At 33.9% G+C, this 20,552-nt stretch overlaps 1 protein-coding gene across 1 annotated transcript; it reads left to right on the top strand.

Annotated features, from left to right (window-relative positions):
- Positions 1-19,319: 19,319 nt before the first annotated feature.
- On the top strand, positions 19,320-19,946 carry LOC120212609 (GATA transcription factor 4-like). The gene has a single exon (XM_039210860.1). It carries the CDS (start codon positions 19,353-19,355, stop codon positions 19,944-19,946), a length of 594 nt encoding a protein of 197 aa, XP_039066791.1. The 5' UTR covers positions 19,320-19,352.
- The last annotated feature ends 606 nt before the right edge of the window (positions 19,947-20,552 follow it).

Here is a 20,552-nt window from a genome sequence, read left to right as displayed (position 1 = left end):
TTGGATTTGCCAAAATGACCAATAAAATCGCAACGCGATATCAAAATCGCAACGCGATTTAGAAAATCGCAATGTTAAAAAGAAAATCGCAACGGTCAAAAGAAAATCGCAACGCGAGTTTTCAAGTTCGCAACGCGATTTAGAAGAAAATCGCAATGCGATTGATAGAATCGCAATGCGATTTATAGAATCGCAATGCGATTGAGAGAATCGCAATGCGATTTAGAAGAAAATCGCAATGCGACTGAGAGAATCGCAATGCGACTGAGAGAATCGCAATGCGACTGAGAGAATCGCAATGCGATTTATAGAATCGCAACGCGATTTAGAAAATCGCAACGTTAAAAAGAAAATCGCAACGGTCAAAAGAATAGTTAAAAAAATTTTGTTTCTTAAGAATTTTCTCTAAAAAGATAGTATCCGCGCGGACGTGTCGAAGACACGTATGACCACGACCACGACCACGACCACGACCACGACCCGACCCGACCCGAGACGGCGGCGGCGGCGGCGCGCGAGAGTCCCCCTTGTCCTCTTTCACTCAACAAGGAAGTGCAAAATACAAGCCTTAAATATAATTCCCAATAGTGTTTCCAATACTATGTGGGATTGAGCATTACCAACACTTGTTCCCAATATCATTATTCTTCATAAGTTATCATTCATTACAATATGAATTATCGATAATAAATTAATTCATTTTAATAAGTATTTAAAATTATAACTTGATAAATACATGAAATAATTCTATTATTAAATAAAAAATATATTTTATATTAAAATTATTGAGATAGATATTTACTATAAAAGTAAAAGATTTTTTTTCACGTACAACCTCTATGTGAATTAGTTTCACAATAAGGTATCGGTTATGCATTGGATTCTTTCGTATTAGATGGTCTTTAATAAGATCATCATCATCATTCTTTTGTTCAACAATACCATATATTAATGAGGTATATTGGTTCATTAACACGACTAATTCATATTGTAATGGATGATAACTTATGAAGAATAATGATATTTGGAACAAGTGTTGGTAATGCTCAATCCCACATAGTATTGGAAATACTATTGGGAATGGTATTTAAGGCTTGTATTTTGCACTTCCTTGTTGAGTGAAAGAGGACAAGGGGGACTCTCGCGCGCCGCCGCCGCCGTCTCGTCTCGGGTCGGGTCGGGTCGTGGTCGTGGTCGTGGTAATACGTATCTTCGACACGTCCGCGCGGATACTATCTTTTTAGAGAAAATTCTTAAGAAACAAACGATTTTCTAAATCGCGTTGCGACTCTCTCAATCGCATTGCGATTCTATAAATCAATCGCATTGCGATTTTCTTCTAAATCACGTTGCGAACTTGGAAGCTCGCGTTGCGATTTTCTTTTGACCGTTGCGATTTTCTTTTTTACGTTGCGATTTTCTAAATCGCGTTGCGATTTTGATATCGCGTTGCGATTTTATTGGTCATTTTGGCAAATCCAAAAAAAATTGGTTAAAATCGTATATTATAAGGTATTTTTGGTCACTGAGGCGATTTTCTCTTTCTTTTTCTGTCTCTAATGTTCAAGAAAATCAGTCAGTTTACAAGACTTCCACTAAGCATGGGCAGATTTCTGGTAATCATGCTGTCATTTGTTCTGACTATAGCAAAATGCAGGGTACCTGGCCGGCATTCTTCTCTCTTATTCCTAAGAAGAGAAGATCTTCATTAATGAGGAAAAGGGTTTCAAAAGCGACCAAATTCAAGGGTTAAAAATCTATCGAGGTTAAAGAAGGGGAATAAAAATGCTTCTTTCCTTGTTTATAAAAATGGTTCAGTGATGAGAAGGTTTTCAAAGAAACCTAAGCAAGCTGATTCAAAAGCTGAAGCCAACCCCAAGAAAGAGGAGAAAGGCATAGATGTCATAAACATAGAGGATGATTTAGTTGATGCTCATCATTGTTTGAGTCTTCCAGTTGATAATTGTGGAAAAAAGGTTAGGTTTAAAGACATAGTGTCTCGTTCTCGGAGGCGCAAGAGGAAGCGAAAACGTTGTGGTTCTAGACTGCGTGATACTATATGTAGTGTCTGTCACTATGGAGGAGATCTTAAAAATTTTGATCACTGTCCATGCTCATATCATTTAAGCTCGAGGTTTGTTCTTATTCATGCATCATGAATCTATTTAATTTTCTGTCTTGTGTTCATATGTTTAATTTTATCACTTATACAATTTGTTTACAGTTTCTACTGGTAAATAATACATACATTTTTTTGTTTTCTTTTGGATGCTTGAATTCACATGCCAATACAGTTAAATTAATGCTATTGTTTTTTGGTTTTTGATGTAAAATAAAATCTTTTAGATCTGAAAAGAGTTATTGCAGTTATGGACTATTAATTTCCTTTATTCTAGGAAGATTGTTGCAAGGTAGATGATTCAGGTGGTGGAAGAAAAAGAAAGCTTTCAGATAGAAACCTGATTGAGTGCTAGGGAAATAAATATGAGAAAGAACTAACAGACTTGGTAAATTAATCTAGAGGTTATATAGTAACATTTGTTTATATATTTTTTGGTGTGAGGTAATAGGATATTTAACTGACTAATCAACCTTTGGTTTTTAAGAATTGTTTTAATGCTTACAGAAGCTGTCAAAACAAGTTAGTTTTGGTTCTTTAGTAATATCATATATCTATAAGATAAAGACTGCTGGTCTGCTCATGAAAAACTTTGTTTAACCTGATGAAATTAATGTTTAATATAGAGGAATTTATAAGTTAGAAGAAAATAAAAGAAGAAAACCGTGCTATTTTCATGCGAGAGAAAGAGGAGAAAGAAGAAGATAAATAGGTTTTGAATAATTCAGCTTGGTTAATCTTCAAAACTAAATCTAATTTTATAATATACTCAGGGATTCAAATTGCGGCCGCGGTCGCGTTTTCGGTCATGCCGCGTTTACCGCGATTGCAGCCATAGCGGGTATATTAGAAGGCAGCGCTACCGCTATTTCGTGGGTGCTATCTCGGTCGCGGACCTCTTTTTAAAACCCTGACTATACTAGTAATCATATATACAAATGAGGAAAGGTAAATATTACAATAAGTATTTACAGCGTAAATCCCTAATGTTTTGCTAAATGAGTTGCTAATATATTTTTTATTTCTCCAGAAGTAAAAAAATATTTCAGTCTCCTTACGGTGCGCTGAGTTTATCTAATGCCTGCGTAGCTTTTTATTTCATCTTTTTAGCATTACACCCAGATCATGATGCCAAAACCAACCTCAAACGGTCAAGCCTCCTTGTAAGGAAAAATGCTTATAGAACACAAGATCATTGCTTAATATAATGAAGTACAATATCTTGCTTAGTAAGCCCTTGGATTCTGTTGGCATTTAAAAAAATTTAAAGGTAAAATTGCGGTGTTTATCATGTTTTATGGGCATTTAGGATTTCTTTTACATGTTATTTATCTATTTTTCTGTTTCTTGGAAGAAAGAGAACCAAAAGGAGAGAGGGGCTGGTAGAGGGAGCATAAAAGTGCAGGCGATGCTCAAGGAATAGAAAGAATAGTTATCGATCATTTAAGTTAACTCATTTACAATTCGCGGATGATCTGATTATTTTCAGCAAGGCAACAATTCGTGATTTGTTGCATGTTAGAAGGGTTTTGCTGATTTTTGAATTATTGGTGGGGTTGAAATTAAACTTAACAAAGAGCAGAATTTTTGGAGTTAATGTGGAGGAGGAGGTTTTAGAAGATTGGGCAAACGAAATTGGATGTTCTAAGGGTTCTTTTTCATCGGAATACCATGGGTTGCCGCTGGGGGCCAAGAGGAACTCGTCTGCTCTATGGGAGCCTGCTGTGCAGAAATTTTACAAGGCTTTAGCCGGCTGGAAGGCTAAATCATTATCGTTGGCTGGAAGGGTTGTTTTAGTGAAATTTGTTCTGTGCTCTCTCCCCATATACTTTTTATCTATTTTTTGGATTCCATTATGCGTTTTCAACAAGCTAAATTCGATTATGGCAGCTTTTCTATGGGGAAACTCGGCAGGCAATAATAACATTCACTGGTTGAATTGGAAGTTGGTATGTTAACCAAAGAAATTGGGAGGCTTAGGGATTCCGAATTTGATGCTTTTGAACAAGGCTTTATTGGGGAAATGGGTTTGGAAATTCGCATCGGAGAAGAAATCATGGTGGAAGGAAGTTTTGTGTAGTGTGAATAATTTGGATTCGAACTCTATGATGATTGGGAACAATTGTTTAGCTAGAGCTTCTTGGATATGGAGAGGTGTGGTTAATAATTTCTTTTCTTCTGATGATTTTGGGGATTGTTTAAGGAATAATATGTGTTTAAGAGCTGGAAATGGGGAATCTGTGGAGTTTTGGAATGATATATGGCTGGGTGGGGTTTCTTTGAAGGAGATGTTTCCGAGACTTTTTGCTTTATCGAATAATAAAAGGGGCAAGGTGGCTGAATTCAGGATGCACGGTAATTCCGGTTGGGTTTGGGATATTCAAATGAGAAGGAATTTGGTGGATTGGGAGGTGGAGTTGTGGTTGCAACTTATTTCCTTGTTGAACAGCTCAAAATTTTCTTTAATGGAGGAAGATTGTTGGATTTGGCTTGGCAATGGAGAGGGCTGCTTTTCAGCTAAATCATGCATCTCAAAATTTTATGATCAGCAGGGCAATAAAGGAGAAGAGAGTAGTTGGGATAGGCATGTATGGGCAGGGATTGCTCCTCCACGTGTAGAAGCTTTTGTTTGGCAAGTTGCTCACCAAAGAGTAGCTGTTAAGAAGGAGCTATTGAAGAGAGGCGTCACTGGGATTGATCATCCTTTATGTCCTTTGTGTGGGAAGTGCGAGGAGTCAATTCCTCATATGTTTTTGCATTGTGAGGTGGTATGGTTTATGTGGTCTAGATTTTTAAGGGATTGGAACGTTTCTTATGTGGTTCCTAAGAAGATGATTGATTTTTTAATCTCCTGGGATGATTTAGTTCCAAGATCAAATATTTGGAAATTCATCCCAAGGGCGGTGCTGTGGTCGGTTTGGAAATGCAGAAACGAGATTGTTTTCCAGAAAAAAAGGTTGATTCTGCTATGCTGGTTTTTCTTGCTAAATACAGAACTGCTTCTTGGTTTCGGGTGAGATTTAATGATGTGTTAGTTCCTTTTGATTCCCTAGTGGGGGCACTAAATCTGGCAGATTCGTATGGTAGTCAGAAAAAAGTTTGTTCTCCTCCTTCTAGGTGGGTACCTCCTCCAGAAGGTTTCCTCAAACTCAATGTTGATGGGGCAATGGCTATGGGATGGGACAAAGGTGGTATAGGAGGTTTGATTAGGAATGACAGGGGTTTGGTTCTTGGTTCATTCTCTGAAAAAATTGAAGGTGGTCCTCCTATTCTTGCAGAGTTGATGGCGATTAAAAGAGGTTTGACTATCATCGAAGAAGCAAGATATCTTCCTAGTCAGAGGATTATTTTGGAAACGGATTCAACCACAGCTCTGAAGTGGATTAAAAATCCTATTCTATGTACCCCTTTATTTCAGACATTGGTTAGAGGTGTAGCAAATACTGTGCAAGGACAGGGCATCATTTCAAGACATTACGAGAGCTGCAAATTGGGAAGCGGATGAATTAGCAAAGGCTGGTATCGGATAATTGAGTGGAATTATGTTGAGGTTCTTAAGTCAGAGTGTAGAGTCAGATTTTACGTTCTGGTTTTATGGCGGCAGTATGCTTTATGTTTTTAAATCTTATGTCAAGCAGTCTAAAACTAGGAGCTGGTTGTACGTTATGATTCAAAGTAATGAAATTTAGAGGTGCTCTAGTCCTCCTTCCTATGTCCTTCATGTTTCTGATATAAACATGTAGGACATGAAGGGGTCCTTAATGAGGCCTTTCTTTTATCAAAAAAAAAAAAAAAACCTAAACTACTTTGATTACGTCAATAACAATGCTTTGTTGTATAGTATAGAACCCTTGTAAGATGAAATCCTAGTTAACTAAGGATATGTATTGGAAATGTTCAATGCATGGAAAAAGCAAATTTTCATCATTTATTTAAAAAAAATTATTTTTGATAACCCAGATCAAACTTTACTTAATAAAACATTTCGGAAAAAAATTGTGGAATGCAACAAGTAGGTAAGAGCTACTTATCACTTAATGCTGAAATATATATATATATATATATATATATATATATATATATATATATATATATATATATATATATATATAAACTCAATTGTCTCTTTTTTTGTTGTTACAGAAGATGAGATATTTAAATTGCTATTTTTTTCCTAAAATCCAGAACTGTTCAAAACAGTAATTACAATATTGTGTAAAAAAACTAAGATTGTGAAATGAATAATTTTCAAAATTTGAGATTTTATAGTTTTCAAACAATATAATTATATTCAATGCTTAATATTGAATTATTTACTAAACAACATTGACAATACATATGCAGTGCTTATAAATTTTGTAGTTCATTTGTCAGTATTTAAATTTTCAGTTTATAAATCTCACCTAAGTCTACTCATGGCAGTCAAAGAAAATAGCCCCAATAGATGCAAAACCCTTTGTAGATCATCTCTGTCTCCAAGTATTTAAATAAATCATCTCTTTTTCTTTGTAGATCATGTTGCTTGCGTAAGTGAAGCTCAGTGTATGTCTCCTACAGACTGTCCATTTGGGAGTTTTTGTAGTGAGGCTTGTTATAAGGTATAATTCCCTTCTTGTGTCTGTCCTCATTTAATAGTTTTGGGAGTTATTTTACCCTCCTGATTCCTATACCCGTCTCTTTCTCATTTTCATGCTGTAGGTGGTTTATTCAATTGGTTTTGAAAATTTTGGTTCTCTTTATTCCAAAATTGAACGGTTTTAATCTTTGTTGAATTTGTTTGTCTGTTTTTGAGAACATTGGATTGAGAGTTTGACATTCCAACATAATTATGATACATGGCAACATATATACGCTTCAGTTATATGCTCAACTTCATCAACTTTTGGGAATTTCAAATCCCACTACGGTAGATGGAATAAGCTGGAAACTGATGAGATCATTGAAAAAAGTTTATAAATTTCCTGACGTGTCAAAAACTCACACATGGATTAAGCTGTCCGATGTATTAGGAGTTATCCACGAGTGTTTTGAACCTGCCGAGGATCCTCATACCAAGAGAGATTGGTCAGAGATGTTGTTTACAATTCAGGGTAAGGTTTTTTCTTTAATTATTTTTTATAGATGGTTAAATAAATTAATACTTGGAAGACCTTTTTGTATTTAAAAAGTGTTAAATCATTGGTGAATGACATTTTAATTTATATCATTCTCCTCTCCAGCCGGTCCCCCCCTCTTCTTATTGCAGAAACATTGGGGCTCTTTTACTCATGTCATGATTCTTTTTTAACGAGGCCTGAAATTCTTATAAAAAAAATGTCATATTTTTTTTTTGTATATCACCACAGTTTTCTGCATGTTGCCTTGCTATTTGCTAGATCAGATTTTAGCTTTACCAATATTTTTCTACATGCTATTCATGTCAAAGTTTATTCATGGTCACAAAAAATGGGCACTATGCTCAGACGTGGATCTCTGCCTCTACCTTTGTCTGCCAATCACCTGAGCTAGGCCTGTTTGACATTCACATTATTGAACTGGAAATTCTCAGTTAACCCCCCCCCCCCCCCCCAAGAAACATGGTTAAAATCTGATATGAGCTTCCATGGGGATTTTCCCCAGACTTGATGTTTGGACTTTGGAGGGATAATGAGTAGTTGAAATGTGACTGGTTATTTTTGATTTTACGTTGATGTCCCCTGGCTGATCAAGACCTTGGTTGGCTATTCATTGTTGACCTGTTCACAGTGTTTTTCTCTGGGCCTTGGTTCCTTTTCAAACAAAAGAGTTCTATATAGTGTTTTGTTCACTTAATATGCTTCTCATTAGGATTGATGCTTCTAGAGTTAGGTTAATACAATTGCTTTAAGAGAAGCAGCAAATGATGAATCTTTTTGGGAATTTTCTCGTTGACGTTGTTTAAGAGAAGACATTGTTTGATGAGCTACGTAACCTGGAGAAGGCTGGAAGCCTGTTTTTCAGGCAAAAAAGCTAAAGTTAAATGGTTGCAGGAGGGGATCAATCCACTAGATTTTTTCATTCTGTTGTTATGACTAAGCAGAAAAGGCACGCTGTTAGAGCTTTGCAGGATGAGTCTGTAGAAGTTGGATACTTTTGAGGGAATGGCCTTGAGGTTACAAATTTTTTTAAGCTCATAGTCTCTAAGGATGCCAACGTGCAGAGTTGTGATGTAGCTAAGCTTGAGGGTATTCTTAAGTATTTCTTACCTGATGGAGTTGCTGAGGTTAGGGATGGGCATGAGATCCGAACTCGACGGATTTCGACCCAACACGATCAGCTCAGATTTTTTTTTAAAAAAATTGGGTTTGGGTCAGGTCGGGTTTTTTAAAGTCGTGTTCAAGTTCAGGTTTGAGTTTAGAGTGAAAAATACTCGACCCGACCCAAAAAATTATAATTTTACCTTATATATTTAGAGATAATTACAATAATACCCTTCTACATATTAATTTTTTTCAATTAAATTCTTATTTTATTGAATAAAACTAAAATTTTAATAAATATATTTATTTCGGATCCGATATGGTCGGGTTCAAATTGTATCCCAAAAAATTGGATCGGATTCGAGTCGAGTGGATGAGGTATATTTTTTCAGTTAGACTTGGTCGGGTAGAGGGTTCAAAATTTTTGGGTCTGGTGGACCGAAAATCTGACCCGACCTATGCCCATCCCTAGTTGAGGTGTTGACCAGGGACGTCTGTTAGGATTTATGAAGCTAAAAAAATGACAACCGAAATAAATTTGCCAAAAGGGGATGAATCGACTTTTTGAGAATTTTAGGAAGTAAGGAGAATTAAAGGGATAAAAATTTGTTGCAGAATGATTTATAATGATTTAACTTTCTCAACCAAAGTCTACATCCACTATCTAAGCTTCTCACTTAGGATTTTCCTACAAATCCACTAATTAGTTCTTTTTTTTCAAGGACAGAGAGATAACATTTACAACTCCCTAGCATTTAACAGGCTTAGCTAGAACCAAAATCCCTTTACAAAGGATAAAAGAAGTAAACAATAAAGCTTCTACAAGGTAGGGTGTTTACAAATTAAAGCTCACAAAAACACAATATTTACAATAGAAAGAAAATAAAGAGTGAAAAACATTTCTCTTGTGTTTGATTGCTTGGATGTGTTCTAACTCTTCTTCAAGTGTCTTGAATTTGTATTTATATGTTGGAATAAGGTTGTGGTCATTTCTAGTCGTTGAAGATGATTTCTAGTCGTTTAGGGTGATTTCTAGTCGTTTAGGGATGTTTTCTCTGCAAAAGTAAGCTGCCCATGACAGAGAGTATCGGTACTCCATTAATGGGTATCAATACTTCCTTTATTTATTTTAAATAAAACTATATGTTACTAGTTGTTGGGTCTGACGGTATCGATACTGTGACCATGGTATCGATACTACTATATAAAGTAGTATCGGTACCCCTTTGAGTATCGGTACATATTTTGCATTATGAAATTTGAGCAAGCTGGTAGTATCGGTACTACCTAGAGAGTATCGATACTTCTTTTACCTAAGGTATCAGTACCACATGAACAATATCGATATTGTTCATATAATATCGATATTGTAAGAATAGTATCGATACTTCATACGTGAAAATCAGTTTTATGCTCAAATTCACTTTAAATAGACTTTGAATTATTACTGAAAACTTTGAACAAATTCAATTAAATACAAAAAGATTTTGCCTTAATTTTTTATATCAAAATATTATAAAACATGGTTCAACAATGTCATTGATGTTGAAATTAAGATTGTTATTTTTGGCCTATGAGTGATAAAATTCCTAGTCTTGATGGATATATTTCTCACTTTTTCAAGTCGACTTTGATTATTGTGAGGAAGGATTTAACTTTAGGGGTAAGTTATTTATTTAATTCCTCCATGATGTATCGTACTTTTAATTCCACTATTATCGATTTGGTGCCAAAAAAATCCTAGTGCAAGTATAGTAAATGATTTTCGCCCTATATGCTACCGTTCAATAGTCTATAAAATTGTCACAAACATTGTAGTTGATAGGCTAGTTGGTTTTTTCCTTGGCATGATTTCTCTAAATCAAATTGACTTTGTGAAGCGAAGATATATTACGGGTAATACCCGTCTAGCTCAAGAGGTGGTTAAGGGTTATGCAAGGAAGTCTATGTCCCCAAGAATTGCTCTTAAAGTGGACCTACAAAAAAGCATTTGATTCTTTGGATTGGAATTTTATCCTTAATGTACTAGAGGTTATGAGATTGACTGGTGTTTTTAGAGGATTGATTGTTGTTTCTCTAACTTCTAGGTTTTCCATTTCCTTGAATGGCATTTTGATTGGGTATTTTAAGGAGACTATGGGTATGAGGTAAGGGGACCCTCTTTCCCATTACTTATTTGTCCTAGCTATGAATGTGTTTTTAGGATCTTAAATTTAGTTGATGCAAAGGGATTTTTCAGTTCCACCTAAAATGTAAAAGGATGGACCTAAATCAACTTTGCTTTGTAGATTATCTACTAATTTTTTTGTAAGGGCATTTTGGAGTCTATCTTGGGGGTTAAGTATTTTAGGGGAGTTTTATACGATGTCAGGCTTGAAGCTAAATACTGTAAAGAGTGAGTTATTCTTCTCTAGGGTTCCTGATAGTAAGATGTCTCTAATTTTAGATTGTCTTTGATTTCATACTTGGTTGCCTTCTTGTTTGGTATCTTGGGGTCCCTCTTGTGACATTTAAACTTATTAAGAAGGATTTTTTACCTTTATTGGAGAAGATTGTGGCTAAGATGAGGCAATGGACTGGTCTGTTATTAAGCTATACAGGGAGGCTCTAGCTTATTAGGTATGTGTTCTGGTGCCGCCAACTACTTCTTCACATGGTTATGATTAAAGATAAATTAGTTGTGCATGAGATTCTTTTGGAAGGGTCAAGATGCTAGTACTATAAGGGAAAATGTGGAGTGGAAGATGATTTGTTCTTTAAAACCTGAGGGTGTTTTGGGCCTTAAAGATCTTTATTGTTAGAACAGAGCCTGTGTGATGCAGCTTATGAGAAACCTGCTTGTTCAAGAAAGTTCCTTGTAGGTGGCATGAGTGCACTCTTATGTGCTCAAAGGGACGGATTTTTTGCAAGCTAATTGCAATAGCAATCCTAGCCAGAGTCTTAGAAAACTTTTTAAGACGAGGAATGAGGTTGCTATTATTTTTGCTTTAGCTTTAAGTATGCAACATGTTAAAATTGCTTGGTTGTTGGGTGAAATCAGGAGGAAGGCTCTTCATGTGCCGCGACAAAAGGTAATTTGGTCATTTACCTATTCTTAATCATTTGATCATTGCCTGGTTAGTCATCATTGATAGACTTAGTAAAAGGGATATGCTTTTTTGAATGAATATTATAGTTGACTCTATTTGTATAAATTGCAATGTTGTTTTTAAAAACTAGAGATCTTCTATTTTTTGAATGTATTTTTTCTTGTTGTGTTTGGAAGGAGGTTCTGAGTTTATGTGGATTGAGGAAGGATGTTTTAGGTTGAGAGCAGGAGTTTGCATGGGTTGTTTCTCATTTGAAGGGAAAATCCTTGTTGGTTCTTATTTTGAAACTTGATTGGTGTACTCATATATACTATGTATGGGAATAAATGAATTTTTGACAGTTAAGGAGTAAATCTTGAGTTATGGGTAAAGTTGTGGACAATATAAAGTAAGTTGCCAGTGTGAAAGTTTGGGGCCGACAATGTAATAGCTTTGTAACACCCTAAACCCAATTGGGCTTAAAGTGCCATACTGGGCCACCGAGACAACCCTTGATTTCAAAACATGTTCATTTTCTTTTCAAACATATTGAATGGTATCATAATAAAACATAAATAAATGTTATCAAAACATTTTTACAAATTCGGAGCTTCGTGACAAGTAATTTAAAACCAAAATAATACAACACTGAGTTTAATAAACTGAATACATGAGTAAGGTTCTATGAATACACATGCCCACTAAAGCTACAATACAATACTTTGTCGGATATGTTGGAAGTCTTGATACGACGGTGCTCCACGAACTTCTCAAGCTATTGACTTGCCAACGAAAAACATTTGAATTTTGAACTTACAAAACCCAGCAATATAATCGTTAATCTATAGCAGTATAAGAAATTCATAAACATAAGTTTGCTAAAGACATGATACTAAGCAGAAAGTACATGCATTATCTAGATCAAGTGTTACTCACTTAATACTTTACTGATCTATAACTGAAGTAGGGGTCTCACGCTTCCCTTAATCCTCTACTAAGGGCCTCGCCATGATACTCCACTAAAGGGTCTTTAACCCTAACGACCTAACTACTGAACATGCTACACATTATCTAAATGTGACACTGATACTCTTGTGCATTATTTAAATGCAAACCTGACATACTGTGCATTATCTGAATGCGAACCTGACTAGTATCTGGTCTCACATAGTCATCAGACACTAGTTAACTGAGGGAACCCTAGTGTCACATAGCATCGGCATAATTCCCGCAAAACATATTGAATGATCTATTGGTCCTTATTGTTGAGTTAATCGATCGATGAAATCGACCAAGAGGGAGTGAACTGGCAATAAAAATTTTGGTGGAAGCTTTTGCAGAAAATTGAAAGTAATTGCACAACGATTTACAATGGTTCGACTTTATCAACCAAAGTCTACGTCCACTACCTTAGCTATCAACACTAAGGATTTTTCAACAAATTCACTAATTTGTTCTTTCTTTTGAGGCCAAAGAGATAACCTTACAACTCCCTTAAGAATTATACCCCAATTCTTGAGAACACTCTTTCTCAAAGAGAATATTACAAATTTCGCAAACTTACAAGAAAAACCTCACAAGGTAAGATGTTTGTACAATTCTAAAACAAAGAAAGAACACTTAAGAATAAATATAATTGAGCACAATAAGTGTTCTTGAAAGAAAAATGAATATTGAATGAAAAATAGGCTTGAAATGCTCAAACTTGAGGTTTGATGCTTTCTCTTTGATTCTCTCTTGATTCTAGTTGCTTGATGTTTCTTGTTATTGATCAATGGCTTCTAAGCTTGTTTAAATACACCTTGAATCACTTCTGAACGTTGGGGATCATTAATGAAGTTATTGGAGCCGTTTAAGTGTGAAAACAATTAATATTTCTGCTTGGAGCATGGGGGAATCAGTACTCCCTTGGGGGGGAATCGGTTCCATCCGAGCATACTGTAATTTCTCGGAGCCAAACCATTCAGGGGGAATCAATTTCCTCTGAGCAATCTGGAATTTTTGGCTTTGAAATGGTTCGAAATATTTTGTAAAATCGTTTTGAAATTATTTTAAGATTAAAACTTAATTTTACACTTGAGTAAGGATTAAAAATGACATTTGAAAGATTTGAAGTAATATTTTGATATTCGAATAATTATATCGAATATACTTAGAAAAATATTTAGGAAAATCTTAAAATTCATTTATCTTAATTTGTTATATCGAAATATCAAAATGTATTCAACACTTATATAGCCATCAAGTAGATCACTAAGGGGAACCAAGTGTCACTTAACATCGGTACAATTCCCGCCTAACTGATGTATTTGCAATCTCACATACCCTTCAAGCCAAGTTTTAACATATTTGAGGTGCTGAACTGATGAGACTATACATGCATAACTGACATAAGTAGACGTGAAGTAGGTCTAGTGGTGTAGTCAGAGAAATTTTATGTGCATCTCGGAATAACACCCCCAGCCTATCATGAATACGAAATAGCCTAGGGGTAAGAACTGGAATTTACGTGCATCGAAAACTTACCCAACTAAATTGAACTGACATAAATATCCATGCATATCTAAGGCCTATAGGCTACATAACACTGACATCGCTAACCCACTCCTCGTGAGTGTTCGAGCCTCGTACCTTGTTAGCTCTAAATTGCCTCACGCACTGGTAATAACCCACTACGGAAACTAAGATAACATGGGTGTACCTTAACATAGCTGGACTCACTAAAGTGAAGTCAACTCCACACTAACAATTGTCTCGCTCGTCCTTTCATCTAGAACATTATACGAAAGCTTATTTATTAACCGTGGAATTGACTAGCCCGATATTTGGCTTGAGTTCATTTTTGAGTGGCGATTCTCTATTCGACCTTATCGTACTTCCGTTTAGAACCTCTTGATTGAAAAGTATGACTTACTCTTTCTGGGTTCACTGACATTCTCGAAGCTTGTGCTTTTCGCTACCACTGAATTTGACATAATCATCGTACCGCTTATCGGATGTCTCCTGTAATGATTCTCGGTCTGAACTAGGCCTGTAAACGAACCGAACGAACACAAACAGAGGTATGTTCATGTTCGTTCATTTAATAAAAAAACGAACATAAACGAACACGAACATAAACGAACACGAACATATTTTTTTTGTTCATGTTCGTTTATTAAGGAATATAACTTGTTCATGTTCGTTCATTTAATAAATAAACGAACATAAATGAACATGAACATAAACGAACACGAACATAAATGAACACGAACATAAACGAACATAAACGTTGAAGACCCTACCTTCTATTGTTCTTTCATGAAAATAGTCGACAATGCAAATCAACCAAATCTACGTTATTTTAATAAATTCGCCGGCTAAAAGTTTTGTGACATCAATGTCAGACTTTAGTGAGGTTTGTTAATAATGGTCCTTTCCGTTGGCAGAGTAGAAAATTTAACAGCATGAAGATTTCGAACGGTACAAATTGGACTACAAGGCAATAACATAGATCTGAAATCAATTCGATGCTACATATTGTAACTGATATTATTGCTAAACCACCATTCTAAATTTTAACATACCTAAAGTCTACTCCACAACTAAAGGTCACACAAAAACTATGAAAACAAAAGTTCATTGTCAAAGTGTATTTTCTACTTATTAATGGGTTCTTCTTGGAAAACCCATTACTTCCACTATTACACTCTTTTTCAGAAATTGCATAGAAACCTTTGTTTTGTTTTCTGGCAAATTATATTATATTTTTCTCTTTACTGATGCTCATATACTTTCGATTGTTACCTTTATCTTCCCATCTATTTCTCGAAAGAAGTATGATGTTTTCTTGAGTTTTAGATGTGAAGATACCCGCAATAACTTTACATATAAACTATTAAGCCAAATAAAACAGAGGAAGAGATGAAAATAGACCTTTAAACTTTAGATTACACTATAATATAACTTGTTTTTGAAGCTTTCAGTGATCATCTATAGTTTCCAGTGAGTATTAGGGTTTGGGAAGAAAAAAAAGGAAAATGAATATAGGTGCGAGGTGCCTCATGGGTTAACATATTGGATTTAATCTCCAAATAAAATTGGGTTAATTATGGAGATAGTCAACAAAATATTGGATTAATTAATATTTTTAAGATACTTACAAATTGGTCACCAAAATTGATTTAAGAAGATTGGGTTAAACATAAATGAATGAACATAACCGAACGTTCACGAACGTAAATGAACGAACGAGACCTATTTCATGTTTGTTCATTTAATTAAACGAACACAAAGTCTTGTTCATGTTCATTCATTTAATAAATAAACGCACATAAACGAACTTCTCGCCGCACGGTTCATGAACGGTTCGATGAACGTTCAGTTCATTTACAGACCTAGTATGAACTATCTGTATACATCCTCGATTGAAGATACTTTGGCGTATTACACTTAATATAGTTACACTTGATGTAATTTGATCGTTTGTAGGTATGCTTGGTCATTTATATCCTTTACGGGCTAAGTCTTACTGTTATGGATCGTACTTAACTCTTATGGGCCATAAACGGGTCAAATCTGATTATCTAAAGTGGGTAGTATCAATACTCTACTTGTAGTATCGATACCCTAAGGACAAGTATTGATACCCCTATGAGAATCGATACCAAAAATGCATTTTGTTGCGAAAATGGGGCCTCGATATTGATATTGCCACCCTGAGTATTGATACTATAGGGGCAGTATCGATAATCCACTTGGCAGTACCAATATTTCCTCATGAAATCCCTAATTTTAGCCTCAATTCAACCAATATCGATATTGTTCATCACAATATCGATACTTGAACCCTAAAATAGTTTATTTAGGCTTGGTAATCACTCAAAAATCATCCCAAATGACTTGGTTTGGTTTTTAAACTTATTCTAAAGCTTTAGTAAGTTGTTTAGGGTCTTAAGTTTTCATAAAAATGTGTTATTAACACCTAAAACGTGATTTGCTTAAGAAATCAAAGATAAACCATAAAATGCTCAAATCACCAAATCTTAGAAAAATCTCTGAATTTATGAAAAATTAATACTTCAAAGGATTAGAAACACACTATCTTGATGTTTGAATCCCGAAATTGAGCTTATTGCTTATCCACACTCTTCTCCTTGGTGATTTGGATGAAAAAACCCACTTTTCTTTAGCTATAAATAAACTAAGGCTTTGATTCTTTAAAACTATGTTGCAAGGGGGATTAAGAACGAAAATGAAACAAGAAAAAAGTTCAAGACCTTACCTTGGAACTATGACTACTTAGAGAAAATGAAGGAAGAATGAAATGAAAAGAAGAGAAATATGGTGAGATATAAAACCCTCATCTTTGCAAAATGGGGAAATTCCACAATTAGTCATTTCTTTTCTTTTACAATTTAAAATCCCCTTTTTAAGGCTAATAGGGCCCAAATCTAAATCATATTAAGCCCAACAACTTTACTTATGAATTTCACGAGGTCCACTTACCTGTCAGGTAAACTCGAAATTATTAGCCTAGAATTTGGGGTGTTACAAGCTTGGGAAATGTAAATGCTAGACTTTGTACATCATGGGGTCATTGCTTAAATTTTTGTTGATGGCCCCATATTTTTTGTATTCTTTGTAAATTTGTAGCAGTCTTCTACTTTTTGGATAAATAAGTTTGAAACTTATCCAGAAAAAAATTGAAAATGCGACGCCATTAAATATTTGTTAAGAGATCACAGGGCTTTGCATGATTAGCCCTATGATTTATATAAAAAAATTATATGTTTTTAGGGTAAAATACACAAATGGTCCACTGATTATAAGATGTTATTTTATTAAGTCTCTTTATTATTAAAAATTACAAAATGATCTTTCAACTATAGAGCACAACTTTGTTTAGTCCCTCATCTATTAAAAGGTATAAAATATCATTCGACTATTTATATGTTTCAAATTCATCCTTTTGTTAAAAAAATGACGATCGGTCTAAATTGGACATTAACTTGTTGACCGAAATATGATAAAACTATATTTTAATGATGTTTACTAATATCGTGGTTGCTTTTGAGCATTGTTTCGACAATATAATATTTCAAGTACTAATTCGATAATATAATGTAAATATAGATTTGATCCTTAAAATATAAATGATTTTTTTATCATATCTTACTATGTTAACTTCGGGTTCATATGGTTGTCTAATTTTAATTGGAAAAGAGCTAGTTTAGAACATATTAATAGTTAAGTGATTATTTTGTAACTTTTAATAGTTAAAAGATTCAACATAACTATTGTTATACCTTATAATTAAAGAATTATTTTATAACTTTCAATAGCCAGAATACTATTTATGTATTATATCTTAATTTTTTATTATATAAATTACAGCTTATCCTCAAATACTTTGTGGTTCTCTTCGACACGAAAAGATTACTGTTGTTTAGACCATTAAACCGGTTGTTGGAATTCCCAAAAAAAAAAATCTATACAAACGTATATGATAAATTATGCTTTTTTTTAAGACATTAATTTTTATTATTAATAAGTTTGGTATGATAAAAAAACAACAACAAAACAAATGATTGAAGTTTGATTAGTTAGGATTCAAGCCTTACCATTAACACCTCCTCAATAATTACAATTTTCGAAACAAAAATAATCAATGCACTTAATATTATGTTTTTAATTATTGTTGTTATGATAAGTTTGAATGTATGGTAATTGATTCGGTAAGATATATATATAAATTAATTTAAAAAGTTAAAATAAATATCAAATTACACCATTAGTTGTCAAACTTTAATATTTCTCTATTTTATATATATATTTTTTAATTTGCATTAAACTTTATGATTTTATATATAGAAGTTAAAAATATTTTTTATTTAATTTTTCATTAACATTAGGAGATTTTCAAATAATTTCAGTCGCCATCGAAAATCATCATTCTCTAGTGTATTTTACGATCACCTTAAATGTTAACGAACTCATCTCATAATCTTTTATCACTTTATCAGTTCTATTTTTAAAAAAATTCTTTAAAATTCACGAAATTAAATAAAGAAAAAGATATTATTTTGGGGCTTAAAGTGTAAGTTTAAAATTTTGAATGATGAAAAATACTTTTTTTAAAAGATAAACAATATACATCAAATCTGGTCTTATCATAATCTCATTGTGCAATCGATGAAGAGTATTGGAATAATAAAATGTCAGATTTTTAGATGTATTTTAATTAATTTAAAGTAATCTTTATGAAAAATCAATACGAGAAGAAGTAAGAGAAGGAAAATGTGAGTGTTGGTTTTAATCTTATCGTAATGAGTGATAAATACCATTGATCGATAATAATGTTAAAATAAACTGATTATTTTTTAAAAAATTTAGAAATATAACCGTTATATCATTTTTTTAGTAAAACAATCATGTAATCTTAATATTAATGATTTAATGACCTAATAACTAAAAATTAATTTAAAAAGTTTAATAAACAATTAAACTAATGTATAATTTAATTATTAAGATGAGAGACCAGTTATTAATGGTATAATTGACCTTAAATATAATTTATTATATATGAAATAAAAATTTATTGAATGCACCAAAGGCGTATTAAAAATTGGATTGATGACATGTTTCAAAATATAGATTGGCCGCGTAATATGCTACTGTATAAATATTGTTATGATTAAATATATGGGGGCAACAAAATCTTAAAAATTAAACAAAGATTAACTCCTAATCACCTCTACGGAAATTTCTTTTTATTCATCCTAATTGAGAAGCGTATATAACCAAAACTATAATCTTAACAACTAAGCAATTTTTCAATTTTTGCTAAACATTAATTACCTTGTATGGATTCTCTTTTACTGCTCTTTAAATACAAATCTGAGACTTGAATTCTTCGCTTTATTTCTACTGCAAATAGTCCATTCTGTTTTGTCTTCTGCAAATTCAATGGGTGTTGAAGAAATCAGCGCTTACGATAATATCAAAAACCGGTCGTTACCATCGCCAATCATCGGGGAAGAAAGGTCTGATTGGGAGACTCCGCTTTGTGTTCCACAAGATTCGCTGGAAGACATTGACTGGTTCCCTAATTTCAGTGACCAAACGATCTCTCTCGACGGATTTCTCCAAACGCTGGATGAAGAATGCTTCGTTCTGGAGATTCCGGCGGAGATGACGGCTAAACTTGATGAAACAATTGCTTTTGCGAACAGGAAACAGAGGAGTAAGCGCGAGGGGAAGCGAGGATATTGGATTGCGAAGCAGAAGCAGATTAGTGGTAATGAGTCGCAAGTGTTCGATAATATTGCCGAGAGGGATTCTGATGCTAGGCGAAAATGCAGTCATTGTCTGGTGGAGAGCACTCCGCAGTGGAGGATGGGACCCTTAGGGCCTAAAACGCTGTGCAACGCTTGCGGAGTGCGGTACAAGTCGGGGAGACTGGTGCCGGAGTATCGGCCTGCGGCGAGTCCCACCTTCGATGTCGCCAAACATTCCAACTTTCACAAGCAAATATTAAGGCGGAGGGATTTCGGTGCATAACGATTTATATTCGAGGAATAGTGTAAGGTTTTATTATGAATTTATATTTATACAGCAAATTCTTTTTATTATATTATTCTTTAAGAAAAAAAATTCTTTAGCGATGTGTTTCACATTGAAATCCAATTCAAATTCCAGAAAAAAAGCTTTATATATATATATAATTTATTTATAATGTGAAAATATAATATTTAGTAAAGTAAATCGATGGAGTGGTTTTAATAGTTAAAAAATTTAATAAGCAAATATTATTTTATAGTCATCGTAGACTATTTTAAAAATATTTGAAAATAATTTTAAAGAAAAAATTTTAGAGATGTAAATAGGTTGGGTCGGGTAGATTTTTTGGTTAATCCGACTTGATACGAAAAAAAAGTATCCTCTATCCAAACTCGACATGGCTCGAAAATTATATATCCTCCATTTGACCTGACCTGAAAATTATATATCTTCTACCCGACTCGGACATGATCCAAATTTTTATAGTATAATTATCACTCAACTTGGTATAAAATAAGGACTTAATTTTAAAAAATATTATTATTATTTTAAAAAATTACATTATTATCTTCGAGTTGGAGTTTTTGTCACCCTTCACCCAACCCA

The sequence above is a fragment of the Hibiscus syriacus genome, unplaced genomic scaffold (assembly GCF_006381635.1).
Source record: "Hibiscus syriacus cultivar Baekdansim isolate YM2019G1 unplaced genomic scaffold, ASM638163v2 tig00110013_pilon, whole genome shotgun sequence".
In the NCBI taxonomy this organism is placed as follows: Eukaryota; Viridiplantae; Streptophyta; class Magnoliopsida; order Malvales; family Malvaceae; genus Hibiscus; species Hibiscus syriacus.
Note: the sequence above shows the minus strand (reverse complement) of the source record. Positions and strands in the feature narration are given on the sequence as shown.